This window comes from Denticeps clupeoides, chromosome 9 (genome assembly GCF_900700375.1).
Source record: "Denticeps clupeoides chromosome 9, fDenClu1.1, whole genome shotgun sequence".
In the NCBI taxonomy this organism is placed as follows: Eukaryota; Metazoa; Chordata; class Actinopteri; order Clupeiformes; family Denticipitidae; genus Denticeps; species Denticeps clupeoides.
The window spans coordinates 22,740,610-22,768,291 of NC_041715.1; the positions used below are offsets into that span (position 1 = coordinate 22,740,610).

Consider the following 27,682-nt stretch of genomic DNA (forward strand, 5'->3'; position numbering starts at 1 on the left):
AGGAGGAGATCTTTGAGGTTAGATGGGCAGGACAGGTTAAGGAGAAGATCTTTGAGGTTAAATGGGCAGGACGGGTGGAGGAGAAGATCTTTGAGGTTAAATGGGCAGGACGGGTGGAGGAGAAGATCTTTGAGGCTAGACGGGCAGGACGGGTGAAGGAGGAGATCTTTGAGGTTAGATGGGCAGGACGGGTGGAGGAGAAGATCTTTGGGATTAGACGGGCAGGACGGGTGGAGGAGGAGATCTTTGGGATTAGACGGGCAGGACGGGTGGAGGAGGAGATCTTTGAGGTTAGACGGGCAGGACGGGTGGAGGAGAAGATCTTTGAGGTAAGTGTTTTGTCCATGTTAAAATGTTCCTCATATACATTTTAGGTAGAAGATTTCCTTTCTGTCCTAAAAAAATGCCCTCGCGCTCCACTGAGAAATGTGGTGAAAGGAAACCCATCACAGTATGATCGGCTCGACGACTATGATGATGATGGTGATGAAGGCTGTGGGTTGGTCCGCACTGCTGGAATAAAAGGGCTGCCTTCTGCCCCCGGTTGCAGAACCAGACCCGGACCACCACCTTCTCCTGCCGCAGGCTGTCCACCAGACTGGAGATCTCCTGCGCCGAGGGCTTGGGACGCAGGAGAAAGTGGCTCTCCAGGTTCTCTTCCTGCACACACTGAGTGACCTTCTTGTTCTACTGACAAGATGGTAGCCTTCTCCGGAGCCAGTCTCAGGAGGGGCAGTGGGGGCCTAGTGGTTAAGGAAGCGGCCCCCTAATCAGAAGGTTGCTGGTTCGAATCCCGATCTGCCAAGGGGCCACTGAGCAAAGCACCGTCCCCACACACTGCTCCCCGGGCGCCTGTCATGGCTGCCCACTGCTCAGTCAGGGTGATGGGTTAAATGCAGAGGACAAATTTCACTGTGTGCACTGTGTGCTGTGCTGCTGTGTATCACATGTGACAATCACTTCACTTTCACTTTCTTTCTAATAAATATGATCAGTTTTTAATACACGGTCAACATGGTGAATTATCACAGCTTAGTTTTTTTGCTTTTTTGAAATTTTTTGAAATAAGAAGCCAATTTATGCTAAAAAAAAAAGGTAAGAATATTTTATTGTAAATAACTTTAAAATGTATCATTTTGACATGCAAACCAGCAGCAGGTACCTGCACTACAGATGAGTAAGAAAATGAATTACTAAGGTTTGCATATTTGCTTGTTCCTTTTATTCATCTGGCTTTCTTCATTTGTTCCTGAAATAACCTCAAAAAAGCAATTGTAGCAATTATTTTATAATTTGTTCATTAATACACAGATTAATTAGCACAAAACATACATTCACTGAGTTCAGTCCTGTATTCATTCTCATTTTTTACTTGGTTTTGTGTCTTTGTTTGTTGGAAAGTGGCTGTTACACCCCTTTATTGGGTAGAACTGTACACATTTTCATTTATTGGAGGGAGAAAGTGGGGACGCATCATGGCGTCAGTTTGGTTACCATGGAGACCTGGAGACCTACCTGGACCGTCACTTCAGTTCAGGTTCTATAAGGCTGAAATAACTAATTTATTCATTCGATTTATTTCCTCAAATAGAAATGACCATTTTTTGAATTGTGATTCATCGACTTCCTTCCCCCTCCATGATAAAATATCATAAAATGAAACCAAAATGAGTAAATAGTTAGTCTTGAAATTAATCTTTAGTATTTATTACAAGGACATGCAACATCAAGAGATTCTCCAATCAACAGAAAGGTTCAAGTAAAATAACTGCGGCTGAAATATGTAACGTATCAATACCATTTACATTTAGAGCATTTACCAGACGTCCTTATCCAGAGCGACTTGCATTCAGTTGTTGCAGGGACAGTCCTCCCCTGGAACTTAGGGTTAATTGTCTTGCTCAGGGACACGATGGTAGTAAGTGGGATTTGAACCTGGGTCTTCTTACCCACTAGGCTACAACCACCCTGTCAATAAAATAGAACACACGCACAATTAATGCCTGGCAGATGAAAATCATTTATGAGCAGACGTTCAAAAAATAATAATAAGCATTAGGTGATATGTGTTTATTAAAGTTTAAAGTGATCCAAATACAGTAACTGCAAACGGGACTTCTTCTGGCTTTCTACTTGCCACTCTTCCATAAAGGCCAACTTTGTGCAGTGCACGACTAATAGTTGTCCTATGGACAGATCTCTGCAGCTCGTTCAGAGTCCCCATGGGCCTCTTGGCAATTCTTCACTCACTTTAATTGCTTTCAAGCATTTACTGTACTGTATGCAGTCATGCTGTACACGTGTGTGTGTGTGTGTGTGTGTGTGTGTGTGTGTGTGTGTGTGTGTGTGTGCAAGTGTATGTCCAAGTGCCCGGTTCAACTTAATAAGTATCAATCTCCCCTGTCACAATAGGGGTTACTCCGGTCCTGGAAGGATCAGAATCTCGGTTTTGGATAGGTTGAGTTGAAGGTGTGGCTCAGACATCCATGCCGATATGTCTGGCCAAGCTTTTTGTCACAATAGTGCCATCTTCTGGTGGGAAAGACAAATAGAGCTGGGTGTCATCAGCGTAGGAGTGATAAGAGAAGCCATGTGATTGCATGATGTGACCAAGATAACTTATAACTGTATTCTGATTATCACTCATTTAAACGGCAACTGTAATGAAATACATTTACTCATATTTTGTATTCTAAATACGTAACACCGGTACATGTATTCCGTTACTCCCCAGCACTGTGAGTACGCCACCCCCTCCTGATGAAAGAATTTGATTCTGAGGAAGCACCAGCGGCGTGGTGCTGCCCCCTGCAGGGCAGGGGGGGAAGTGTTCCTGACACCTCCACGTTGGTTCAAATGGTGTTCTTTTAAATAAAAATACAGAGACAATTATTAGCACAATAATAGAGCATTTTGGTTACATCATCACACTGAAATGAATTATAATAAATGTAATCCGAGGAAAAACAGACATTTACACACATTTACATAACCGACCAGATCTGAAGGCATGGAGGACACCCCAGAACTTCCATTTAATGAGATACTTCTCAAGCAAACCAAAAAAAAGGAGACGAGGAGATGTCAACAGCCACATGAGTGCCTGAGATAAATCTGTGTGTGTGTGTGTGTGTGTGTGTGTGTGTCACTTCGTTTCCAGCTGTAATAAAACCTGAATTTATCAGCAGGAGGGACACCCCACATCCCTCCTCGTCTCTAGCTGGAGTCAGTCTGAAGAGCTCGGTCCTCGGCACTGCGTGTGCTGGGGACAGGGGGACGGGGACACAGGGACCGTCGAAGGTACGTTTCATTCCCCTCGATCGCCGTTTTATGCTGCGCCGCGTAACTGGACCGGACCGTGTCCCCGCGGCGATGTCCACGGGGAGACCGATGCGGGAATGGGACCACGAGCTGCCACTGGTCCGGTTTTATTAGCATTTTTTATCACAGACAATGTGCTCGCCGCACGTTTTCTGCTCATCATGTTTCTGGATGATGGACGTTATATGACGCGAGATCGGAACCTTTCCTGGTTTCGTAAAGAACCTTCTGGGCCCATATACACTGCCAGTAGATTACTGTTTTAATATTTACTCTCTATGTCTAATTTAATTCATTCAATTCTAAGAAAAATCCATATTCCAGCTTCATGACTGGTCAGATGTGGAAGCCATGTGAGGTTATCTTGCTGACCTTCACAGCTTTATTGCTCCTGTGGCCATAATGATATGATATCTGTAATGGTTCTCGGTTGATCAGGACCAGCAACATGGTGGAGTTTTGAACCGGAGAGGCTGACCTCACAGTGGAGCCACACAGCCGCTTGCAGCCATGGCAACTGCAGTATCCTGTGAGTAAGCATCCTTTGAAGTACCTTCTTTCCAGTGTGAGGTGGAATCGTGGAACTGCTTTTGGTTCTAATCGTCCTCTGTCCCCCCCGGACAGCTCAGTGTTGTAGAATTGGGATGTTTAAAATCCCCCTTCATTCCTCAGGTCAGCTGGGACTTAGCAGCAGGGACAAGATGGACTGATTGACCTCAGCAGCGGTGGTCATGGCCTTCTGCAATGGCAGCTCGCTGGAGAGCTGCACCGTGCTGGAATCGGAGGAGATGAAGACGCCTGGGGACGATTCCAGTCTCATGCCCGTCAGTCTCAGAGTGGCTCTGGCCACTATCATGATCTTTATGATCATGGTGGGTTTCTTGGGGAACGCCATCGTCTGCCTGATCGTCTACCAGAAGCCCGCCATGCGTTCGGCCATCAACCTGCTCCTGGCCACGCTGGCCTTCTCCGACATCATGCTCTCCCTGCTCTGCATGCCCTTCACTGCCGTCACCGTGGCAACCACCGGCTGGCACTTCAGCGGCGGCTTCTGCCGGGCATCCGTCATGCTGTACTGGCTCTTCGTACTCGAGGGCGTGTCTATCCTCCTCATCATCAGCGTGGACCGCTTCCTCATCATCGTGCAGCGCCAGGACAAGCTCACCCCCCATCGTGCCAAAGTCCTCATCTGCATCTCATGGGGACTGTCCCTCTGCATCTCCGCGCCGTCTGTGGTGGGTTGGAGGGCGGGGCAGGCCGATGGCCGGGTGCCACAGTGCATTCTGGGCTACAGCGAGTCCCTGGCGGACCGGGGCTACACCGTCCTGCTGGCGGTGACCGTGTTCTTCGTGCCGTTCGGCGTGATGCTCTACTCCTACCTCTGCATCCTCAACACGGTGCGCCACAACACCACCCGCATCCACAACCACACCAGCGGCCACGCCCGCAAGCTGGGCCTGACGGGCCTGCAGCGGCCACAGCCGCTCAGCGTGGACATGAGCTTCAAAACGCGGGCCTTCACCACCATCCTCATACTCTTCATCGGCTTCTCCGTCTGCTGGCTCCCCCACACCGTGGTGAGTCTGCTGGCGGTCTTCAGCCGCCGCTTCTACCGGAGCTCCGCCTTCTACCCCACCAGCGTGGGGGCGCTGTGGCTCAGCTACCTCAAGGCCGTCTTCAACCCCGTCATCTACTGCTGGAGGATCCGGAAGTTCAGGGAGGCTTGTCTGGAGTTCCTGCCCAAGACGTGCCAGCTCTGCCCCAAGCTGGGCGCTCGCAGCCACCGCCGGATCCGCCCCACCAACATCTACATCTGCAGCAGCGAGAGCCAGTCGGTGGTCTGAGGGCCACACCATGATGGTTCAAGTTCGATTACTCTCGATCTTTCTGTCTTGATTATGCTGATCATTGCATGCAGGATTTTTGAATGAACGTAATAAAAGTAACTGGTCATATTTTGTATCGTCTGTAAATGGACATAGATTTTCTTACATGAATTATAAAAAGAAAATGAATGGCCGTGTGAGTAACAGAAAAAACATTAAATCAGATACAAAACCAGAATATTCAATTGTGTGTGAATGAAGAATTTGACCGTTTTTTTTTAAATGAAACATTTTCATTCATGCAGAGCTCGCATGGTAAAACGGCCCAGAAGGTGGCGCCATAGACCAGGAAGCTCCTGTCTGGTCTGTTGTTCCTCCATGTCACAGTCTGCTATTAAAATCCATCTTCTGCATGATGTCTAGATTCGTACCAAATTTTAGTTCCATTAGTGCGCTTCTGTTCAGGAAGGAGAAGAGTAAACTGAGACACTAAAGTGGTCTGGCTTTTTGATAGAACATTCTGGAATAGACACACACACACACATATATATATTTGAATAAATATCTTTTCAAGTCTATTCAGAAATGTTTTTATTACATTTTGAGTAATACTGCTTGATACATGTACTATTTACTAGCTTTGTATAAATCAAATCAGCTGTAGACAAATGTTGGTCCTGAATGCTCAAATGCAGAAGCTCTGGAGATTAAAACTACAGGTTAGCAGATCTGTTCTAACACATGGAGGAACTGAGGTGTCTGTAAAATCAACCCTGTTTCACTGTTCTAGTACATGAACTGCTTTCCTTCTCCAAAGTTTCGCAATTGTTCGGCAAACTGTGGCCTTAATCCCAATGAATCAATGCATTTCCTTAGAAATAAAAGATCTGGAGCACTTAATCCATGGTCTTGTCACTCCATGCTAAAGACTTCCTCTTTGCCAGCTCCATCCATGAAGGCTGGCCAGCATCGGAGACGGGCAGCTGAGGTGGGGAGGATGGCAGTGGCTTCTTCTGCAGCCTGTCCTCCATGCTGATGCGCCACATAGGAGTTGCCATTGAAGCTAAGAGGGTGAAGAAAGGACTATCACCATCTGATGACCATTATAATGCTTCAGAAGCCCTGGTGTGATGTTGAGTGTATATAAAGATTGAGATTGGTGATGGTCAGTGCATAGCTGTATTTTATTATTCATTTTTTATGATGAGAAGACCAGGTTCTTCGTGCATACACACCTGAAACTGCTGGGCCCGTTCTTACATCCATTTTGGACTCTTTATGATGAATTTCTCTTGAGGTTTTTGGCAACTCAGTCTGCAACGAGAACACCATACAGATGTCGTCTACTTATCTATCTACTTTATTATATACTGAATTAGGACATTTATGCAGCACAGCAAGGTACCTGATATACCTGATAGGAAGCTATGTTACCTTGGTACCTGGAGCAGTGCATTTCTCCAGAGCTGTCGGAAGCACCTTGACTTCTGCAGCCATTTCTGTGGACTGTGGACTGGTTTGGTTCATAGCCTTTACTCTGATGGGTGGAGGTGAAGAAGGCAGGTGGGGCGATGCGCTGGTCTGCAGTGCTGATGTTGGTGTTAGTACAGGCCCGGGTTGGGGTTGCTCAGCAGTAGATGTGAATCGAGGGCTCCTTGTACTGCCAGCATGACATGCTGGCTTTGGAATGGAGTCTGGGGGTGGTGGTGGAGTTGAGGTTGACAGATGATCTCTGCTTTTTGGGGCAGGCGTCATAGTGAATTCTGGCAGTCGGCTCGTAAAGAGTTGTTGGAGGCTTCTTGTCTTCTCCCTGGCCATACTCATCCATGAAACTTCTGGGGCTGCAGTCTGGGACTCCTTCACTGCTGGGAGAGCAGTAGGCACCTCCTTAACCCCTACAGATGTCTCCTCTGTGGAAGGTGTGTGTGGATTTTCAGCCAAACGACCCTCTGAGGGTGGATGTTTACCTGTAGGTGATATTAGATATGAATTTAATGAGAATTGCTCTTTGTGTCGCATTAGATGAGTGTGATAAGCATGAGAAGAATGAGAGAAGCCAAAAAGAGAGGTGACAAATTTAGAGGAAGGGTATTCTGACACCCTTAAAGTCTTCATTTAGAGTAGATCTACACTGTCTGGTTCAAGATATGCTGCTTTTAAATATGCAATAATAGAGTTACATTGTCCTCTAATTGCATATGCAGTAAAGCAAGGTCTTAATTGGTCTGTTTTATGAAAATTGCCTCTCAGGTCTGCAGAACAGCTGCCTGATCCATGAACTAAATTGAAATAAATGATGAAAACCTGCACATTTTTATAAAATGGCAGATAATGAGATCATGTTATACGAATAATATATGGATGAGGGAAAAAACACACCTTCCGGTCCACACCTCACTTTCTGCCTGGTGTCACTCTTGGTGCGGGACACCATGTGTTGCTGACAAGGACTAGAGAGTGGGCAGTCAGAAGGTTGAGAAAGTGGCTTTTTGAGTAAAGAGTCCATCCTGTTAGTCCTTATGGGGCCAAAGGGACAGTTTTGCTGCAACTGTGGACCATCCTCCTGAACCAGGGTTGGGTTTTTGCTTCTTTGCTTTACAAGCTGCTCTGATTGGACAGTGTCTTGGCGATATTTCAGAGACAATGAGGTTGATCGCAGTTTTATTCCAAAATCATTCTTTGCTTCTTCTTCTTTTGCTTGATTTTCCTTAGCATTCTTTAGCAGGTCCTCATTCACTACTTCATCCTTCTCACTGTCTTCCTGTGTCTCCCCTGACATTTGTTGTGGACCCTTTGGCACCTGTTTCTGGCCCATTTGTGAAGTCAAATGTCTGAATAATCCTTGTTGATCTTGCTCTGGTACAGGACTGGATTTTTTAGGTTGCAAGTCGCTCTTTTGGACTCCTGGTTTGACCGTGCCTCTTGTGCCCTCCATCACACTGGAGAAACTTGAGGTTCTAATTCGGTCTTCATGCTGAAATGCTGGATTTGGGGAGATATTGTCTACTGTCTGCGTGTGAGATCCCGGGATTGTTGTTAAGATTGTGTGTTTGTGCAGCAACATCCCTCCTCCTCCTCCTTCTTGATCTTTTGAACCTGTGGTTTTCCTCACAGATCTCACACTTGCAGATGGCTGAACAACCTTTGGAGAACTCTCAAATCTTGACTTTACCCATTGGTGCTCAGGTACTGGCATCTGAGGGGTAGGAGAAGATTTGCGTGGACTAGCTGAGAGATTTCCTGCTTGACTTTTGAATGCGTTGATATCTAGATCAGTGCACTGAAGGGGAACAGAGGACGCTGCTTTGCTGTTTGTCTGAGATTCAACAGGGACTTGTATGATGTGAGATTCCAGGTGAGAAGAAGGCAACATAGAGTCTCTGGGTCCTTCCAGAGATCTCAGATGGGATGCAGAGGAAACAACATGGCCTCCTGGTCGTAAGGTCTGGATGGAATGGGACCGCAAGCGGGGGGACACACAGTTTTCGTCATTGATCTTCTGTCCATGGAGTGGACGCTCCAAGTTATTCATGCTTTCAGACCGTGGTCTACAGGAAGTCTGTTAAAATAAGACAAACACATCATTTCCAAGAAAAGGTTTAGGTGAAGCCTTTACTCAGCTGATCCATAATTTGAATGCGATGTCTACAGAGAACTTTCTTACAGAGGAAGGAAGTCTTCTGACTTTTGTACTGGCCCTCTGGTTCCTGGGCTTTACAGACATTCGGTGGCGAGCAGCAGAATTGTCCAGGCAACGGGTAATCAGGGGAGGAACGCTGAAATCGATCCCGTGATCAGGTGCAGAGCGACGTGTTGGACTGGATACCTACAGAAATGAAGACTTCAACGTCAGATTTACTGAGAGAGGACAACATAAAATAAAGTCCTCTTTTGAACATGCTCTATAGTCAATCACATCGACTAAAACCATCTGAGGTAGGCTTTCGGACAGACTGCCATCTTCTGAGCTGTCACCCTTGTCTCCTGATGGCTTCATGGAGATGGCTGCTGAGGGCTTGCCAAGATTCAAGTTTTGCTGTAATAATTTCTCCTATTGAATCACATACATCACACATAAACAACAGCCAATTCATAAACAGCAAATAACAAATCTAAGTAAAGATTCATTAGTAAAATATATCATAGTAGTCTTATTTAAAGGGTGATATTGTGATTTAAGAGTAAAAGCCTGTTTTGATCATATTGGTTTGACTGTACCTGTAATGCTCTGACAACATTGTGGACATTTTCTTGGGAAACTTGCGCTGGCTCTGGAGACAACACACCCTGGTCCGCAAGGAAGATGCTGTCATGTGAAAATGTACGAGATCCCATGCTGCCGTGGGAGCAGCGGTGAGAAAGACGTGAAGAGGGAGAGAACAATGATCAAATAAAGATTCCAAAATATGAAGTGGCTTGAAATTGGACTTGAAATGGAGCTCATGCAGCTAAACTCTCAGGTGGACATTTACTATGTAAATCTTCTCACATACTGTATACAGAAACCACCAAGCCCCAGCTGCTCATAGCATCAGGACAGTGGGAGCATACTCACCCAACGTCCTCAGAGCTCAGCTCCTCTGTCCCACCCTGTGTAACGTCATTGTTGGACTGGCTCAGATTCCTCTTGCCCTCACGCGCTTTCCTTTTCATCTTCTCAGACAAACAGGCCTTTTCTGTCATTGGTTTGGACCTCTGTGTCCCTGTGATTTGGGAACACCACACGAAATAATATCTATAGGACTAAATAATATTCAACCCATCTACTCATATCATAGTGAATACAGTTTTAACTAATTGTGAAAAATAATACGCAGTTATGTGCTTCCCCATGTTTCTATAGGTGAAGTCATCTTGTGCGGCAGGTAATGTGTGTAGATGTACAACTAATGTGGACTCATTTCAAACCAAACGAGCTACAGTGTCTATTCTAGAGTATTAATCTTCAGTCTCCTTCACCCAGGGTCTCTGCAGTTTTGGAGATGTGACCCTTGCCACTCGTTATACTTGATCATTTTCTTCCTGATAAAATCCCCCCCACTGTGTCAAGACAACCAACGATTCTCTTATTAAATATCTGAAATATATGAAATAGCCAGAAAGCTGTTCAGACCTGCAAGCTCCTCTGCGCTTCCGTCTGTGCACCGCTCCATTGCAGCTGAAACACAACACAGCACACACATCTCATGTAGGTTCGGCAATCAGTGGAGAGCACAAGGCACGAGGAAGCAGATCGTGTTATCATAATCGCTATCCCATCATCACCGTGAGCACGTGCCACTTTTCCACACACAGTCTGGACATAGAGCCTTGCTGACAGTGACAAACACGCGCGGGTTTCTCCTGGTCAGTAACAGCAGATGAATAAAACAGGCCGATTTTACAGCTCTACAGTTACTCATCAGCCACTGAGCTCTGATAAGATGGACGCCACACGCCAGTACAGAGTCCATCGTCTGACCTGTAGAAGATCCTGGGTGTGTCCAGGCTGTTTATTTGGCTCAGTATCTGCCGGAAATGAGGAACGAACATCTGTACATCTGTATCATTCATGTTTGTCCTGCTAATTGTTCCTGAAAAAATATTTTCTGTGTTAAAAATACCGAATAAAAATGTGAGTGAATTCAGATCAAATGCCTTCTGTTCACCGCCATGCTGAAAGTGAAAAATGGAGATAATCTGAGCGCTTAATGACATTGCAGAGAGATCCCTGCAAGATTTCACAGACCTATAATCCCACAACAACAGATTAATCACTGCGAAAAAATCTCTCAAATGCCCACGGCAACACAGACGACCTTTAACGTGATCGCATATGAATAAACCACAATGAATCGTGAAACACCAATCAGACATATTTAATACTGCCCCTTTGGTGTCTGTTTCTCCCTATCTCCCTCGCTCACCCACACCCTCTCTCTCTCCTTCTTTTATCTGTCATTTTCACCGTATTAGCACACGACCTGCACCAAAAATTAAGCAAGAGACGGCGTAAACGAACGGCGAGGCCAGGAAAGCCATGGTTTCTGGTGTACATTATACCAGCACGCCGCAGCCGGGCCGCTTAAGCTCCTTATGAACGGCTAAACTGATCTGGAGCACAGAAACGAGCAGAAGGCCAAAAAAAGCCATCATAAACCAGGCTTGGAGGAATTCATGCACTGACTACTCATTTATATATCATTTCATTTCTCTCATTTCTTTACTGTGCTCAACAAGTTCATTCTTACAGGATGTATGCAATTAACAGTTATTGTCACGCTTCCCCTAGTGAATTATATCTGTTTTATGTATTTATGTACTGTATTAATAATTGTAGTATACTAACCACGTTTCAGTGGCAAATCACACAAATAAAGTAAGTATTGGCAATAAAGTAGAATCTAATCTAATAAACGAAAGTTTAACCGCTGAGAAAGGAAAGAAGGAAGGAAGAGATAGAAAGAGGGACAGATTGTCATTCATTTAACCCAATTTGTATGAATATAGCTGATATTTTCACCATTACTAGTTTAATGCACACAAAACTCACTGGTTTAACGTTGAAGTGCAATTGTAGGAATATCATTAAATTGTTTTTACACTTTAAACCAGAAAGAATGAATGAATAAAGAGGTCATTCTCTTTCCATGTTCTATCCTTTATCTGACCTTAGTTGCTTGCTGCCTCTTATCTTTTACAGTATAAGGAAAGAAAATGGTCCTGAATAAAAAGGAAACAACACTGCATAGTCAGGAAGGTCCGTTACTTACTGTATCCAGAGACCGAGCTCAACATCCCTTCTCACCGTCTGCAACGCTCCATTCCTTCTGGCTGTCAGGAAAAGGATAAAAACAGTCCAGCCCATTTTCCCTTGTGTTTCCGCTGACCTAGAAAAGCCAGCCTCCCTCTGTCTCGTACCCAGATGTACCGCAGTCAAGGGATGCCCACGATTTCTCCTCAGCACAGCCAGTCTCGGTAGGTAGGTGGTTAAATAAAGTCCTTTTTTTTTATCGTGGAGCCTGCATGCTGGTGGTGTTTATATGGTGGCTTAATCCCACTCTACTGGAGGCTGATGGATCTCTCAATTGGGAAGGACTTCCTTTTTTTTATTCCCGGGTCACCACACAGCGGGTCAACCAGTCTGGTTGTTCGCACGATTGACCTGCAAAAGTTTTACACTGGATTCCCTTCCTGATGCAAACCTCCACATTTTCCAAGAAATAAATTCAAAGTCAAAAGTCACTTTACTCAAGTACACAGAGAGACGAGATTGCAAAGCTTTGGAGATTCACAGTGTGCAAAAAGACATGTGCAAAAACATGACAAAGGACATTGTGCGCTGACCCATAAAACAGTGCAGGTCGAGGCAAACTAGACAAACCAGGCAGACAAGTAGCAGCAATGACACTACAGTCCCTGTCAAAAGTCTTGTCGCTGATCTATTTTGTAGAAACGGCTGCTATTAACCTGACATTTAATGAATCATTTGGTATTAGAAATAGCTCATATGAAAAGCTAAAACCTACTAAATGATGTTTAATGCATTGAAACGAATGACTTCCATGAGCGTGAAGGACTGCATCCATGCGGTTTGGCAAAGATTCATACATTTTATTGATGAAGTCATCAGGAACAGCAAAGAAAGCAGTCTTGCATGCCTCCCAGAGTTCATCAATATTCTTTGGTTTCATCTTCCATGCTTCCTCTTTCATCCTACCCCACACATGCTCAGTGATGTTCATGTCTGGTGACTGGGCTGGTCAATCCTGGAGCATCTTGATCTTCTTCACCTTGAGGAACTTTGATGTGGAGATGGAAGTATGTGATGGCGCACCATACTGCTGCAGAATTTGGCCTCTATTATGGTTGGGAATATAAAAGGTAGCTAAGATTTCTTGGTATTTCAGACTATTGATGTTGCCTTCCACCCTGCAGCTCTCTCACACACCCCCATACTGGATGTAACCCCAGACCATGAGTTTTCCGCCATCAGACTTCACTGTTTTCTGGGTGAATCTCGAATCCATGTGTGCTCCAGTAGGTCTCTTGCAATATTTGACTGTGGTGTAATTCAACAGAAGATTCATCTGAAAAATCCATCTTCTGCCACTTTTCCAGCGTCCATCCTGTGGGCCTTGGCAAAGGCCACACGGTTTTTCAATTGTCATTTGTTTAGTACTGGCTTCTGGGCACTGATTTGACCATGGAGGTCATATGGAGACAGATCTGACAAACTGTTCTGGTTGACACAGGGACTTCAGGTGACCAGGTCTCGTGGAGCTCTGCTGCAGTGGAAAATGGGCTGGCCTTGGATTTTTGAGCCAACAAACGGTCCTCTCGAGCAGTTGTCTTGCAGGGTCTGCCTGACCTGGGCTTGTCAAAAACGTCTCCAGTCTCTTCAAATCTTTTCTTTTTATCCTCTGTACTTGACACTGAGACACATTGAAGGTGTCTGCCACATCAGCAGTGGATCTGGTCTTCAGCCTCTTTAGTCTCAGGGTGAATCTTATGCATGTTTGCAGAGGTCTAGTTGCAGTTGATGTAAAGGTCTAGTGGGGTTCTGGGGTTCTTTTTAAACACACCTGCGACCTAATTGATCCATTATTAGTCACAGGTGACGCTCATATGACAAGGACACACTTATGTCTTTGCAAAAATAGACTCAATGGGCTTTACCAAGCTTTGAATAGTAGAATACTTTTTGACAGTTTCGTTTTGCACTGAAACATTATTACCAAAGATGTTGGGAAGCGACAAGACTTTTGTCAGGGACTGTATATGTGTGGTTGTGTTGAGTATAAATGGTATGTGGTATATTATATGCTATGACAATAATTGCAGTAGTAGTGATATGAAAGATATGATGACCATAATGACAATAACATAGCAGCACAGTTTGCGTCCTCTGCATTTAACCATCACCCTGAGTGAGCAGTGGGCACCATGACAGGCGCCCAGGGAGCAGTGTGTGGGGACGGTGCTTTGCTCAGTGGCACCTCGGCGGATGAGGATTCGAACCGGCAACCTCCTGATTAACAGTTCGATCCTTAACTGCAGAGTGCAGTACTGATGTTCAGTTTGCAATGTGCAATTGCGTCCCCAATTAATTAAATATGCTATATTTCATCTGATCCCATGGAAACCAGTAGTCAGTAATGAGCAGCACTACTGAGCCACATATGATATGTTGCAAATATGGTCAGTTGAATAAAAAAAAAAAAGTTAACCAGTTAATTCTATAAAACCATTAATCCTACCAAACTCAAGCTGAGGCAAACGAAGGGATGGAAGCGGCCAGGAGACTCTGGTCATTTTCTTCTTGTTTTCAACTTCAACTACAGATGAAGTTCAAAGTTTTATTTAACATACAAAATATCAGATACATATATACAGGAAAGTTCATTAAAAACAATATATACAAAAGAATATATTTTACAATATCCTGTCCCCTAATAAGGCACAATGGGGTGACAGTACCCCTAAATCAAATGATCTTTGTGTGTTTGGAGTGAAAAACATCCACTATCGTTTCATAGCACTCCCTCAAGTCATAATCACAATATCCAACAGCGAATCGACCCTAATCGGAGTAAAAAGAAAGTGTCAGCAAGGATTTATACAACACAAGACATGATAAGAACAAGTCTTGCCTTTGGTTTTTTAAAATAATCAAGTCCTCTTCCAATCTTGATAATCCACCCATTATCAAACCTGTAATGCATACACAATTTTTCATTCAAATAAACTACACTTCAAAGAATGAATTACATGCATTTCGACTGGGGATATTTCTCAACAAATGAACAATGTTTCATAGTCTTTCTTATTAATGAAGCGTATGTGCAGATTGTTATTGATCGGACTAGCAGGGACGAACGACCAGGACATACACAACCATGGCAGCATCTGGTGCGATGAACACAATATCTATACCTGATCTCCCGGTCGTGGATCGAGGACGAGTATTCAACATCCAGGCAAACAGCTCGACTCTGAAGAGACTCCCTGATTTCACTCAGGGCACTTATCTGAGAAGAAGATTCCCCCTGGAGAATGAAAAACCCAGAACCTTCACTAAAGCTGGCTTAATGTGTGATGCAGATTGATCATGTCCCCTTCAATTACTGTCACCACTTGTACAGACGAGTGGAATGGATGGAAATATGCAGGCTGTAATACACGGTTTGTACTTGACTAGTTTATCAATCACCTGATTAGTCGAGCATTATTGTGGTGGTGGACATGTCTGCAGACGAGGAACAGACTACCCACGTGAGCTACTGTTTTGGAGATGCTATGACAGAGGCAACTGGCATCAGGAAAGTGATCATTAGATCATCATCATCATCATCATCTACTGCATTTTATCCATCCTGTCCAGGCAGATGGTGGACTTGAAGCTGCAACCTTGCAGTCAGAAGACTCCATGAATGCTGGGCAGTAGCACCCAAAATGGGGCCATGGTGGTCTGGGGTCTGGGGCAGTGGTGGCCTAGCGGTTAAGGAAGCGGCCCCGTAATCAGAAGGTTGCTGGTTCGAATCCCGATCTGCCAAGGTGCCACTGAGCAAAGCACCATCCCCACACACTGCTCCCCGGGCGCCTGTCATGGTGCCCACTGCTCACTCAGGGTGATGGTTAAATTCAGAGGACAAGTGACAACATAAACTGAAGTGATTATGTTTAAAATGGTCACTTGCTCCTTCACACATCACACCCAATAATAATAATAATGCATAACCAGATAATCAATTATTGGAAACAGGTATGAAATGAAAGCGTAACCCAGGTATGAAACAACACAGTTCTGTTCACTAATGTGAAAGTGGACGTGAGGTGATTGTCATTGTAAAACACTGCAGCACAGCACACGGTGAAATGATGTAACCATCACCCTCGGTGAGCAGTGGGCACCATGACAGGCGCCCGGGGAGCAGCGTGTGGGGACGGCGCTTTGCTCAGTGGTACCTCGGAAGATCTGGATTCGAACCGGCAACCTTCTGATAATGGGGCCGCTTTGCTTAGATTTTGTAGACGGCACCATATACAGAATTTCTGAGAATCAAATTACCTCATCATGAGAGGTGAGAAGATGGATCTTCTTCACCTTACACGAGGCTTTCAGCAGCATTTCGCAGAAGCGCAGGAAGTTGTAGAGCTAGGAGTAGAAAGGTAATGGATTATGTATTCGTTCTTCGTTGGTTCTGGAGCAGATCTCATACCTGGTGGATGTGGCGGATGTAGGGATCCTGAACCCAGACCTCTGTCAGGCCCTCAGTGATGTACGGCTTAAACAAGACTGTGTAACTGAAGCCAGTGTCACCGTCAGAGATCTTTATCTGTTCGTGGTATTTACCTTCTGTGGAGAAAAACTTTTTAAAAATCAGAAAAAGCACAGACGTTCCAGAAGACTGACCATCTTACCATCTTTCTCCTTGGTCATATGCACTTTAATCTGCTCTGCCCGGTCCATGTAGCCCCTGATCTTCTCCCTGTAGTGGACCTTCTTCGGGTCATCTTTCACTGCTGGGGAAGAGAAATGAGCAGCTCAGATCTGGCGCAGGACACACGCTCCACTCCGCAGAAGAACCGAGCTCAGCACCTCTCAGCGCGTCCAGCAGCAGCTGGATCCCCTCCTGGTAGCACACCAGGGACTCCTGGAAGCGGGCGCCCTGGTCCAGCTCCACGGCCCTCTTCAGGACGGAGGCGGCGGAGCTCTCGACGCCGGACAGGTGGGACTGCGACATCACAGCCTGTTCCAACACCATCCATCCACCAACTTCCTGCTACGTCACGCAGCTGTGTCTCACGGTAATAATTCCGGAGAGAAATTGTAATTAATTCAAATATCTATATTCTCCACGTATAAAAGGTGAGTTTTCTCAGTATAGACATTTTCTGAGTATAGCACATGTTTAATGCAGTTCCCTCTCGTCTTATGGAGTTAAAAGTACTCCCGGAACTAACCGTATGCAGTACGTGATGTAGCACGGACCAGTTACACAGTGACCCGGAAGGGGAGTGAGGTGTGTTCTTGATGTCGCATTAAATGTCCCCCGTGTATTATTTTGCATGCGTCCGGTTAGTTTATTCGTGTAGATTTATGTATTCATGTCTTTTGTTTTCTAAATGACCTTGCTGTTTCGGCCGCAGAGGACAGGATGGCCGGACGGTTGCAGATCCTCCTGAACATGAGCGGCTCCTGGTCGGTATTGGGACGCCTGGCCGCGGGGACGCCGCCGTGGAGCAGCTGCTGTCGCACCAAATTCACCAAAGCGAGGATCCCGGCAGAGGTAGAGCGCTTTAAAACAGGCCGGCGTCCGTTCTGCTTCAGCCAGCGTCCATTCGGCTTTCCAGGTGTTCGAGGAGCGGTCCAGGGAGCATGAGAAGTTCGGCGGGGACCCCGAGCGGATCCACAAGCTGCATGTGGTGACCCGGGTGAAGAGCACCATGCGCCGGCCCTTCTGGGAGAAGAAGGTGGTGCGAAGTCTGGGCCTGGGAAAGGTGGGCCGTCCCGTCCCAGTTTGGAGGGGAAGAATCTTTCATAGGATTGCAGATTGTTGTGATCTTTTTGTATTCAGGCTCATGAACCGCGTGTGCACAAAAACACTCCGTCAGTGAACAGCCAGCTTAAAATCATCAAGCACCTAGTGAGGCAAGTGAAAAGATGAATGTATTACTTCATGTATTACTTCACCTTACTTTGATGAACTCTGCTTTATTTCACGCGTTTAGGATCCAGCCCCTGAAGCTGCTGGATGGTCTACCAGCTGAAGAAGACATGGCTGAAACCTACCTGAACAGCAAAGGAGAGCTGGTAGTGCGACAGCAGCTCAAAGCAGACAAGCCACAAACCCTGGACTCATAACTAGTCCTCAGCCGTTTATTACGTTCATTTCTCAGCCCTCAGCCACCACAATAAACACACCTTTTCAGAAAAATGAGGGCCTTTATTCGTTTATGCTCATGTGTATGAAAACATAGAAAAGTAAGGTCTGAACGAGTGATCGTTCCATCTAGAGCACCTCTGGTTTCCGGTCCAACCGATTATATTGCATGCGTGCAACTGCAGTTCCAACTGACAAAATACATTTAAATAAAGGGCGTGTTTACAGCTGTTTAACATGCATGATATGACTGTGTAGAAAGTCAACGATGATAGATTTATTATTAAAGGACCCCTATCATGAAAATGTCCAGAATAGATTTAGCTTATGCTACATTGTAGGGTTGAGTGGATAGTAATGTTGTCTTGCTCTGGAAAGTCGCTTTGAATAAAATCGTCTACTGAGTAAAAGTAGTAATATCTTTATTAAAAATGAAAAGGTTGTAGGCACTGCAGGCAGGATCATTGTAAGAGTGAGAGCATGGACTCACTGCTGCCTGTACAGTTGCAACTCGACCAAAATCCATTATATATTCAAACACACACACACAAATATATGAAGAAAAAAAAAAAAGGCAAACACGAGAGTTCAGTAAGTGGGAAGCCCTGAGAGACGGGACGAGGCTCGCACCAGTCTATCAATCATCATCTGAATCGGAGTCAGAATCATTGTAATTCCCTCTGATGGTCTTCTTCTCCACCTTGGTGAACTTTGACCGTTGCTTTGATGTAGCTGCAGGGGGCTCCAGAATATTCCCGCTGAAAAGAGGGGAGAAAAGTAATGTTCAGAATGTAATGTTCAGAAGTATTTTCATGCCATGCCTCAGGACCAGAAATACCTGTAGTTGATGACTCCAGAGCAGCCCAGTCTCCACTCCAGCATCTCTGTGGAAAAGTCATCGGTGTTTCCCAGATCAGAGAATCCTACAACATAGTCTGAGGTCTTTCCATCTTTAACCAAAGCCAGGGTGGGAAGGACTTTAATTCTCAGCCTGTCCGTGAGGAAGGGGGCTTTCTCCACATTCAGCTTGAGGAATTTCGTCTCCAGGTGCTTCTTGGCCAGTATGCTCAAGTGCTTATCCAAAATCTTACATCTGCAGAAGAAAAATCAATCACACAAAAACAGAAAAAAAAACTACCTCTGTTATGTAAAAATCCCGAAGGAGAGGCCTACCTGAAGGTCGAGTCTCTGTAGAAATGGCAGACCACGTTCTTGCTTTCTTTAGCTTCACCGAAGAAGTCCTTCTCACTGGGAATCTCCCGGTATTCGCCGTGGCCTTTGGAAAGCCACTCCTGCAACAGCAGCAGCGAGGTTAGCAGGTTCAGCAGAGAAACATGCCGCCATCGTGCGGGAGGGAGAAGATCCACATTACCTACCTGCTTCTGTTTCTGGGCTTTCCTCAGGGCTTCAATCCTCCTCTCCTTCAGAAGCTCCAGTTCGTCATCGTCCATCCGCTCCAGCTTGCCCAGCTCGGCGTCCAGCTGCTCCTCCACAAGCCGCACCGTCTGGAGAACCTGCTGCTCCACCGCCTGCGATACGACGTCCATCGACTGTGCCATCTTCTGCCCGCCCGCAACCTCCGAGTCTGTATTTATAGCAAATTCGGCCAGAATTCTTTAACGTTACACACCAATAATCTTTACTAAAGAAATAACGCACCAATCACCACAAACAAAGAACTTACCAACGCCGCACAACAAACTAGCAGGCTAGCGACTGCAGCGGCGTGACGTAACGACGTGACGTGCGGCGTGACGTAGGACGTTACGCGGGGCGTGGTACGTCGCGGACGACAAAAGAGGTTGCCATGAATGAACGAAGAAATTCTTAATTAATTTAATTCGCTACCTCTATTATTCAATATACTGCAAAGTGAATCGGACTTATATGTACAACGACGTGTAGTTAAATTCATTAAAATGGCTGTTACAGATGAGGTAAAAACGTGTTTTTTCAGGGCAGATGACCCCTCAGATGATTTAAAGGTAAAAACTTGGTTTTTCAGGGCAGATGACCCCTCAGATGATTTAAAGGTAAAAACGTTAAAAACGTGTTTTTTCAGGGCAGATGACCCCTCAGATGATTTAAAGGTAAAAACGTGTTTTTTCAGGGCAGATGACCCCTCAGATGATTTAAAGGTAAAAACGTGGTTTTTCAGGACAGATGACCCCTCAGATGATTTAAAGGTAAAAACTTGGTTTTTCAGGACAGATGACCCCTCAGATGATTTAAAGGTAAAAACATGGTTTTTCAGGACAGATGACCCCTCAGATGATTTAAAGGTAAAAACGTTAAAAACATGTTTTTTTCAGGGCAGATGACCCCTCAGATGATTTAAAGGTAAAAACTTGGTTTTTCAGGACAGATGACCCCTCAGATGATTTAAAGGTAAAAACTTGTTTTTTCAGGGCAGATGACCCCTCAGATGATTTAAAGGTAAAAACATGGTTTAGAAGGACACATGACCCCTCAGATGATTTAAAGGTAAAAACATGGTTTAGACGGACACATGACCCCTCAGTTTTGGTATATTCTGTAAAACCTGACATGGACTTTGTGGCACCTTAGCTGCTGGTGGATGGATACCAGAAGACAATGAGGGCTGTTCTCATCAGGAGCAAATAGACCCCATTAATGATGCTTTGTAGCAGTGTAGGGTGTCTAGTGTCATTTTGCTGTCTTTTGAAGAGAAGCATCAGAACAGTAACATTTTGATAGGAACACAGCGTTTTCTATAAAATGGTCCAGGGGCTCATTCTGCAGCACATCCTGCTTTCTCTGCTGTGACTCACTCACTCATGTTATGTGACTTGATGAATTGAACAAAAGCTCAGCGCCCTACTTTCTACCAGCCACACTGTAACATGGAGCATAATCCACTATTGATTTGTGTGTGTGTGTGTGTGTGTGTTGGATGAAGGTAACATATCTCTATGCAGTGCATCACTTTCTGTTAAATAAATGCTGGCAGCCACACTTCCACACAACTTCCACTTGAGTCCTCCAGATACAACTCAGTAAATGGACCCGATTTTTAAACTCTGACACTTGGGCCCATGTGCAGCTTGCGTATTGCAGTTTGGTCCAAGAAATCATGTCTGCTGCAACCCCAAAATCATGTCATTTAAAAGCAGTTGTTCAGGCATGGAGGCATGTGCTGCTTTTAGCTTTGTGCCAAAGATGCCACTACAAGGTTTCAGTAGTTTTATTTGTGGGTGTTGCATTTTGCTAGAATTCAGTATGTGTAGATGTGAGTCAAGTCAAAGTGAACTTTATTGTCATCTCACCATATTCAAGTTCACAGAGAGACGTGATTGCGAGTGTATCATCATTTTCATATTTATAAGATGGAAAAAAGGAAATACATTCTTATCCACGTTAGATAAAGTTATGTTCTTTCAACGTGTTAAAGATTTTTGTCTGTTTGCTTTGTAATTGAAGGATGATAAGTACTTCATGATGTTCTAGTATTAGCCATTTTGACTGGCCAGAGTCCTTCCTTCCTTCTTTTGGACCATAATGCTGGCAATCATACATCATACATCATTTACATTTACACTTACGGCATTTATGAGACGCCTTATCCAGAGCGTCTTACAATCAGTAGTTACAGGGACAGTCTTAGGGTTAAGTGTGTTACCCACTAGGCTACTACCATCATACATCTAAGTTTTTTTTTTGTGGTACATGTGTGAAAAACTAACAAATATTTGATGAATTATTGCATTACTGCTTCTGGCCAGACTGTTTTTTTGACCATGTTATGTTTCCTTATCTGCTAAACAGAACCCATCATCTGATGCTGCTCTATAAAGCACTGGTTGATGGCAGAAAATGTTCATTCAGATCTTCAGCCCAGTAACACTGGTCCAAATGAGAGGCGATAAGATGGCCTGCCACGACGCTGTGTTAAACCTGGGATTAGAGGCGTGTCGGGGTATGTACGCACTCGTACGCTCCTGTCTGTGTGTGCTGGTGGTGAACTGGTGGAAGGGAGCGTAGCGAAGTCTTGAGCGTGAGGGCCAGACTGAGAAATCGTCCTGTTTGGAACAAGTGTGGTGAATTAGAGGTTTAGTTCCACAGGGATCTCCAAGCATACCTCCATCAGAAAAACCACGCGCTGGACACCCAGACTTGAGCAAAATGTAATAATGATCCTGATCTTGTTGATTGACCTCTAAATAAAGACTTGTTGGTCTTTGTAAGACGCTTGAGGAATTAAAGGGCTATCCTCTAAGGTGGTGTGTAAGACCCAGGCCAACAGCTCAGCTAAGGGCTTTATGAGGTCAGTAGCCAGATGGGTGTTCCCAGCTCCACACTCATCTGTGTGTCTTTATTCGTTATACCCACTGCTCCTCACCAAATTTACTTCAGACAAGAACAAGACCCATAGATTCCTTAAGATCTGAATACGACAAGATGTTGCCAACATATATGAACCGAAGTCGAAAATAAATCCTGATTTAACTTATTAATACAAGACATGCACTGAGCACCAGGATTATGAGCAGACAAAACTCCCTGACATAACCAAAGCTGAGAATATTTTTAGTAAATATTGGATTATACTGTGTTCTAAACAGTAATGGTTTTGTAGTTACTTGCCTTGAACATTTTTAATATTTCAAACAGCGATTTTGAGAAACCATTTTGAGGCATCAAACATAGTCAGATGTTTCATTAGTTTAGTTTTAACATTTGAGTTTTGTGTTTCTGAGAAGCTGTAAAAACTACAATCGACAGGGAGCTAGAACAGGAAGAACAAAGCAGAAGAAAACTGCAATATCGGATGATATTCATCAGGTTATTGTAATATATGAACTTACTATTGTCATTTACCGTAATTTAGTTTCTAGGTATTTTTACTTTTGCTGTGTATACGCAGTTGGTGGTAGTAGCCTAGTGGGTAACACACTTGCCAGAAGACCCGGGTTCGAATCCCACTTACTACCATTGTGTCCCTGAGCAAGACACTTAACCCTAAATTGCTCCAGGGGGACTGTCCCTGTAACTACTGATTGTAAGTCGCTCTGGATAAGGGTGTCTGATAAATAATGTAAATGTAAATGCATGTGACAAATGTGAAATCTTCTGAAACACAGCTGTCAAAAAATTGAAGTGAATTTCATGTATGTGCAATTTTTTAATATTTATAGTCTGACCATCTATCTTGTTTGAAAGAGACAATAAAACAGCAGAATGGGTGAAAATCGGCATGACCCCACAGGAAAGCATATCAATTCAACTCTTGGTGCATAAAGCGATTCTGCTGCTCAGTGTTTCCCCAGTATTCTCTTATTTGATGGCTGCCATTTGTGATTAAGGGGGTGACATTCAGCACATGCATTTCCTGCGATGAATCATTTTCTTTTTCTGTTTGGGTTTCAGTTGAGCACGGACTGACTGTAAATGTCCAGGATGTAGCTGTTTTTGTCCCCTTGGCCACTGCAGGGAGGGAACACTCTCAACTCTCGCTAGCAGTACCAAAGCAAAACAACTAGAACAGAACATTTTGTAACGTTAGTTGTTCTCCTGAAACTGTAGTCCAGTGCTGTACATGGTGACAGAAAAATGGGACCTTTCCATTAGACCAGCGGACAGCATGAGACGTCTATGTCTTATATTTTATTAAAAAAATCCAGCGTTAAAGTTGGATGGATTCTGTAATAGAAAGAAGATAGCGTGTAAGCAGCAGTATTGTAATCTCAGCTGGTGACCTCAGATCCCACAAAGTGACATTTAACACATCCTGTCCCGGGGCATTTGTAAGAGCAGCAGACTTTAGATGATGTATGCCGGCAAGTGTGTGACACATACTGGTACATTCCTAATTTCATGCGGTTGTTCTCAGACCATGCAACATCTCCCATATGTTCCATGCATCCCATGTGATATGTCCTGGTCTAGAACAGGAACGTAAACAGATAGGAGAGAGGGAGGGAAACGCTGCGAAAGGTTCGAATCATTTTAATACACAAAAGCAAATGCATTTTACATGGACACAAAGATAAAAGAAAGCAGTCAGGCCACTGAGAAGTGCAGGGTAGACAGTATTTCTTCCTTCTCCTCCTCTCCTCGGCTGACCTACGCCATTCGGACTGGAGCCTGGGAGGAGTTCTGTAATTACAGGCCCCTCCTACAGACAGCACATCACACGACCACGAGGCGCGGATAGCATGACATTCAGGAACAGAACTTACACAGAAATCATACATGGACGGGCTGGGGAAACTCGCTGAAGGAAAAGTGAAGTGTTTGTCATTGTGAAACGGTGCACACACTGTCCCCTGCAATGGAAGGTGTCACCCACACAATTTCTTATCATATGTACATAGAGATTGATGGTCATGTTTTCTATTCATATACATATTACCTTGCGTTTGTGCTGGACTATAAGGAGAGATCTCTTCTGCTTTTACATACCATACGATTTACATGGTTCTTTTAGGGCAGAGGTGGCCTAGCGGTGAAGGAAGCGGCCCCGTAATCAGAAGGTTGCCGGTTCGAATCCCTACCCGCCAAGGTACCACTGAGCAAAGCTCCCCAGGCGCCTGTCATGGCTGCCCACTGCTCACTCAGGGTGATGGGTTAAATTCAGAGGACAAATTTCACTGTGTGCACCGTGTGCTGTGCTGCTGTGTATCACAAGTGACAATCACTTCACTTTCACTTTGTATGTAATATTGTCATAGTTTCACCTGAATAAGGTGTCTCGTGGCCAATTTAAATGATTCTTTTAGTCTTTTTCCTTTTAATAAATGATGAAATTTCTGTAATCTTTTCAGTAGGTATGTGATGATTCTATGCCACCTCATTACTGTCTCTCTCAGTAGGTGTGGGCCTGAGGTCACTTTCCTATAACAGCAGAGTCACCTAAACAGAAGCAGGGATCCCAGAGCTCCTCTGCGTGTGTGCGGGTGTTGTTTACACGACACGCCTGTACATCTGATGGATTTACAGGCTGGATCAGCCCTGTTCCTGCCCCAACACATGGAGAGTTGTGTCAAAGGCAATGATCCCCCAACTCTCACCTCCCCTGAGCCCAGAGCCACGTGTTTTAATTAATCCAGTGACAGCAGGTAAATCCTTTAACCCTTGGCGCCATAAAGCCATTATGTGCAGCTGAGGGTGAGGCTCCTTCGAGAGGGAAGGAGGGGCAGTAGGTGGATGGAGGAGACACAGCAGACGCTCTGCTGGTGACATCAGTCTTTATCTTCTGAGAGCTGTGTGACGCCAGCTCACCAGGAGTTCACGTGTTGCCAAGGGGAAAATGATTAAGGCACTTTTCTTCCTAGGAGCACACACACACACACACACACACACACACACACACAATCACAATCACAATCAATTCTGACCATACCACAGGACTTCTCACATACATATGTGGCCCATTCTTTGTGTGTTTCATGATCTCTTTAACCGTGCCCAGGTCATAATTCTAGCTAGTAAGGTCACAGCCCATTTAAATCTCTTTCTTCTCTTGACCACCTTGGACTTGAACGTCTGTTCCCATGCCTTGAGAACTGGAATGCATGGTGGAGTGGGTATAGGCCAGCACTCTTAACTCTTGCAGAGTGGACGTTTGGGGCCAGTCCTGCACTGTTGCCATCTTTTCACACTGATGTTATGGCAGTTACTTTACTCTCTGTTGGAATAAGCTCCACATTGTCGTCTTAGCTTTGAAAAATGGGTAATTAGGTTAGGGGGGGTCATAATGGCCTATGGGTAAGGAAGTGGTTGGCCTGGTGGCTTAGAAAACAGAACTGTAATCTTAAGGTTTTCAATTCGAATCCCAAACCGCCAAGGTGCCACTGAGGTCACATTTCACTGTGTCATGTGTGTTGTGTATCACAATGACAGTCACTTTACTTTCTTTTCACTTTCATGATCTCTGCAAAAATCCAGCAAATATAACCTCCCCCAAAATAATCACATAATTCTGAATAACAAATATATAAATGATCTTGCATTAATAACTAATCTAAAGTTTTTTTTTCAACAGTCCCCTATTATGAAAATGTCAATTTGTGATATTATTTAACATTTATATGAGTTCCCCAAGCCTGTCTATGGTCCTGCAGTGGCTAGAAATGGTGATAGGTGTAAAGAGTGTTTTGGTGCTCTGATGGTTGGATCTGGAATTTGTCCCTTTATGACATCATAAGGGGAAAGGTTACTTCCTATTTCTCATGCTTTTTCCGGCCAGAGAATTTCCCACTCCTCTCCTAAAATGTTATCTCCACCGATGGTCATGGCTTCTAAACACACGAAGCATTGCAGTTACTCAGTGATTGGTTGTAAAAATGAGCACAAATGTATTTTTTAGTTCCATCAAGCGAGACTCTGAAGAACCAGTGGATTCATTTATTTTTCCTGTCTGCGCCAGACATTGTGGTTGGTGAATGGTGTTGATGATGTCTCTTCCTCGTCCCACTTCTCTCCTCCTCATTAATAATTAAAGCTATAGACACCAAAACGGTGCGTCCTGGAGAAATCTCAGCGTAGGATTGGATCAAAGTGGTTATAATTCGGCTAAATTTTGGAAAGAGACTTCAGATATAGTATTAGGGGACATAGATATAGGATATAGAAGCAAAAAAAAAAATGTTACAGGGGACCTTTAACATTCGTCATATCGTAGGCTACACGCATGATCAATGTGTTTTTTTGGTGTTTTTTTTTTACACAAAAACGGCATTCTGGTGTTTTGTATTAAAAAACTATGTATTTTATGAAAATTTGCTTCGGAAATTGTGAACTGTGGCTGCTTTGCCATTCTGTACATTTGACTCACCCCCACATGTTCACGCAAGGTAAAAAGTGGTACAATAGTGTCTTGCTCAGGGACATAGTGGGATTTGAACCTGGGTCGTTTGGTTCGAGTGTGTTACCCACTAGGCTACCACCTAGAGATTTAGTTAGACATTTACGTATAAACCACAGTCACAAAGTCCTAGGTTCAAACCACGCTTACTACCATTGTGTCCCTGACCAAGACACTTAACCCTGAGTTAACCATGAGTCTGATTAATTCTGTAAATGTAAATGTACAACTGGTTGCCTTCTCAGTGTATAAGCAGCTTCAGCGCTTATGCCCCCCAATAGGAGATTCACGGACACACAACAAATGAACTCACCCGTTCCTTCAGGTTTTGAGCCCGGCTTGGCCCCAAGCACAGCCCTGTCCCCACACACTGGTCCCAGGGGGCCTTTCATGGATGTCCACTGCTCACTCAGGGTGATGGTTAAAAGCAGAGTAACACAATGACAATCACTTCACTTTTTCACTTTCAGCCACTTGCTGGTATAGAAATCTTCCTTTTTTTCAGTGATTCTTAGGTTATTCCCAATGGTGAAGTCTCCATTAGAGCTGCTGCTTCTCAAGGTTTTGTCATAAACATCCATTGTGGGTTGGAGGATTGTTGACAGGAGGTGAAACGTCCTGTACTTCCAGACCTTTGTTCCACTGCTGAGTGGGATAACATAATGTTCCACCCGTTTCCTCTCTAACACACGCAGATGAATAACATCTGTCTGTGTGCGTTTTAAAGAGAGGTTATGCACATTATACTCAGTGTCTTAACAAAGTACTGTTTCTCACTGGACACAAGCACACACACACACACAAATTACATATCATCAAAAAATGATGTCTATACTTTAGAA

At 44.5% G+C, this 27,682-nt stretch overlaps 5 protein-coding genes across 9 annotated transcripts; 2 read left to right on the top strand and 3 right to left on the bottom strand.

Annotated features, from left to right (window-relative positions):
• The first annotated feature begins 3,008 nt into the window (after positions 1-3,008).
• On the top strand, positions 3,009-5,685 carry gpr45 (G protein-coupled receptor 45). The gene is made up of 3 exons (XM_028992062.1): positions 3,009-3,300; positions 3,760-3,850; positions 3,994-5,685. Exon 3 carries the CDS (start codon positions 4,053-4,055, stop codon positions 5,163-5,165), a length of 1,113 nt encoding a protein of 370 aa, XP_028847895.1. The 5' UTR covers positions 3,009-3,300; positions 3,760-3,850; positions 3,994-4,052; the 3' UTR covers positions 5,166-5,685.
• Positions 5,686-5,721: 36 nt separating this feature from the next.
• On the bottom strand, positions 5,722-12,731 carry LOC114797272 (uncharacterized protein KIAA1211-like). 3 transcript variants are annotated; one of them, XM_028992058.1, is made up of 10 exons: positions 11,900-12,731; positions 10,261-10,305; positions 9,703-9,850; positions 9,366-9,483; positions 9,064-9,198; positions 8,812-8,973; positions 7,527-8,706; positions 6,582-7,114; positions 6,383-6,461; positions 5,722-6,210 (listed from the first exon to the last, which is right to left on the bottom strand). In XM_028992058.1, the coding sequence occupies exons 1-10, from the start codon at positions 11,922-11,924 to the stop codon at positions 6,044-6,046; spliced, it is 2,592 nt and encodes an 863-aa protein (XP_028847891.1). In that variant the 5' UTR covers positions 11,925-12,731; the 3' UTR covers positions 5,722-6,043. The 3 variants fall into 3 exon arrangements, with proteins under 3 accessions (XP_028847891.1, XP_028847893.1, XP_028847892.1); XM_028992060.1 differs by lacking the exon at positions 9,064-9,198; XM_028992059.1 differs by lacking the exons at positions 10,261-10,305; positions 11,900-12,731 and adding an exon at positions 10,053-10,120 and having other exon boundaries at positions 9,703-9,917.
• Positions 12,732-14,471: 1,740 nt separating this feature from the next.
• On the bottom strand, positions 14,472-16,915 carry mitd1 (MIT, microtubule interacting and transport, domain containing 1). Of its 2 annotated transcripts, XM_028991524.1 has the most exons (7): positions 16,729-16,915; positions 16,551-16,652; positions 16,349-16,485; positions 16,198-16,284; positions 15,063-15,175; positions 14,780-14,840; positions 14,472-14,709 (listed from the first exon to the last, which is right to left on the bottom strand). In XM_028991524.1, exons 1-7 carry the CDS (start codon positions 16,892-16,894, stop codon positions 14,614-14,616), a joined length of 762 nt encoding a protein of 253 aa, XP_028847357.1. In that variant the 5' UTR covers positions 16,895-16,915; the 3' UTR covers positions 14,472-14,613. The 2 variants fall into 2 exon arrangements, with proteins under 2 accessions (XP_028847357.1, XP_028847356.1); XM_028991523.1 differs by having other exon boundaries at positions 14,472-15,175.
• A 191-nt stretch (positions 16,916-17,106) lies between these two features.
• Positions 17,107-18,067, top strand: mrpl30 (mitochondrial ribosomal protein L30). Of its 2 annotated transcripts, none has more exons than XM_028991448.1 (5): positions 17,107-17,152; positions 17,280-17,419; positions 17,484-17,630; positions 17,708-17,781; positions 17,862-18,067. In XM_028991448.1, exons 2-5 carry the CDS (start codon positions 17,288-17,290, stop codon positions 17,992-17,994), a joined length of 486 nt encoding a protein of 161 aa, XP_028847281.1. In that variant the 5' UTR covers positions 17,107-17,152; positions 17,280-17,287; the 3' UTR covers positions 17,995-18,067. The 2 variants fall into 2 exon arrangements, with proteins under 2 accessions (XP_028847281.1, XP_028847282.1); XM_028991449.1 differs by having other exon boundaries at positions 17,134-17,207.
• Positions 18,068-18,418: 351 nt separating this feature from the next.
• Positions 18,419-19,776, bottom strand: txndc9 (thioredoxin domain containing 9). Its single transcript, XM_028991447.1, has 5 exons — positions 19,698-19,776; positions 19,390-19,598; positions 19,187-19,305; positions 18,852-19,106; positions 18,419-18,771 (listed from the first exon to the last, which is right to left on the bottom strand). The coding sequence occupies exons 2-5, from the start codon at positions 19,570-19,572 to the stop codon at positions 18,651-18,653; spliced, it is 678 nt and encodes a 225-aa protein (XP_028847280.1). The 5' UTR covers positions 19,573-19,598; positions 19,698-19,776; the 3' UTR covers positions 18,419-18,650.
• Positions 19,777-27,682: the final 7,906 nt, after the last annotated feature.

What these genes read in the sequence shown, in the direction of transcription:
- LOC114797272 (XM_028992058.1), bottom strand. Translation starts at nt 11,924, where the DNA reads ATGTTGAGCTCGGTCTCTGGATACA. An exon ending in ATGTTGTCAGAGCATTACAG is followed by an intron (nt 9,199 to 9,365) that starts GTACAGTCAAAC and finishes GTGATTCAATAG; the next exon opens with GAGAAATTATTACAGCAAAA. An exon ending in AACGGGCCCAGCAGTTTCAG is followed by an intron (nt 6,211 to 6,382) that starts GTGTGTATGCAC and finishes TCACCCTCTTAG; the next exon opens with CTTCAATGGCAACTCCTATG.
- mitd1 (XM_028991523.1), bottom strand. Translation starts at nt 16,894, where the DNA reads ATGGTGTTGGAACAGGCTGTGATGTCGCAGTCCCACCTGTCCGGCGTC. An exon ending in ACATCCGCCACATCCACCAG is followed by an intron (nt 16,285 to 16,348) that starts GTATGAGATCTG and finishes TTCTACTCCTAG; the next exon opens with CTCTACAACTTCCTGCGCTT. An exon ending in TTCTCACCTCTCATGATGAG is followed by an intron (nt 15,176 to 16,197) that starts GTAATTTGATTC and finishes TTCATTCTCCAG; the next exon opens with GGGGAATCTTCTTCTCAGAT.
- txndc9 (XM_028991447.1), bottom strand. Translation starts at nt 19,572, where the DNA reads ATGGCACAGTCGATGGACGTCGTATCGCAGGCGGTGGAGCAGCAGGTT. An exon ending in TACAGAGACTCGACCTTCAG is followed by an intron (nt 19,107 to 19,186) that starts GTAGGCCTCTCC and finishes TTTCTTCTGCAG; the next exon opens with ATGTAAGATTTTGGATAAGC. An exon ending in TCTGGAGTCATCAACTACAG is followed by an intron (nt 18,772 to 18,851) that starts GTATTTCTGGTC and finishes CCCTCTTTTCAG; the next exon opens with CGGGAATATTCTGGAGCCCC.
- mrpl30 (XM_028991448.1), top strand. Translation starts at nt 17,288, where the DNA reads ATGGCCGGACGGTTGCAGATCCTCCTGAACATGAGCGGCTCCTGGTCG. An exon ending in GAAGTCTGGGCCTGGGAAAG is followed by an intron (nt 17,631 to 17,707) that starts GTGGGCCGTCCC and finishes TTTTGTATTCAG; the next exon opens with GCTCATGAACCGCGTGTGCA. An exon ending in ATCATCAAGCACCTAGTGAG is followed by an intron (nt 17,782 to 17,861) that starts GCAAGTGAAAAG and finishes TCACGCGTTTAG; the next exon opens with GATCCAGCCCCTGAAGCTGC.
- gpr45 (XM_028992062.1), top strand. Translation starts at nt 4,053, where the DNA reads ATGGCCTTCTGCAATGGCAGCTCGCTGGAGAGCTGCACCGTGCTGGAA.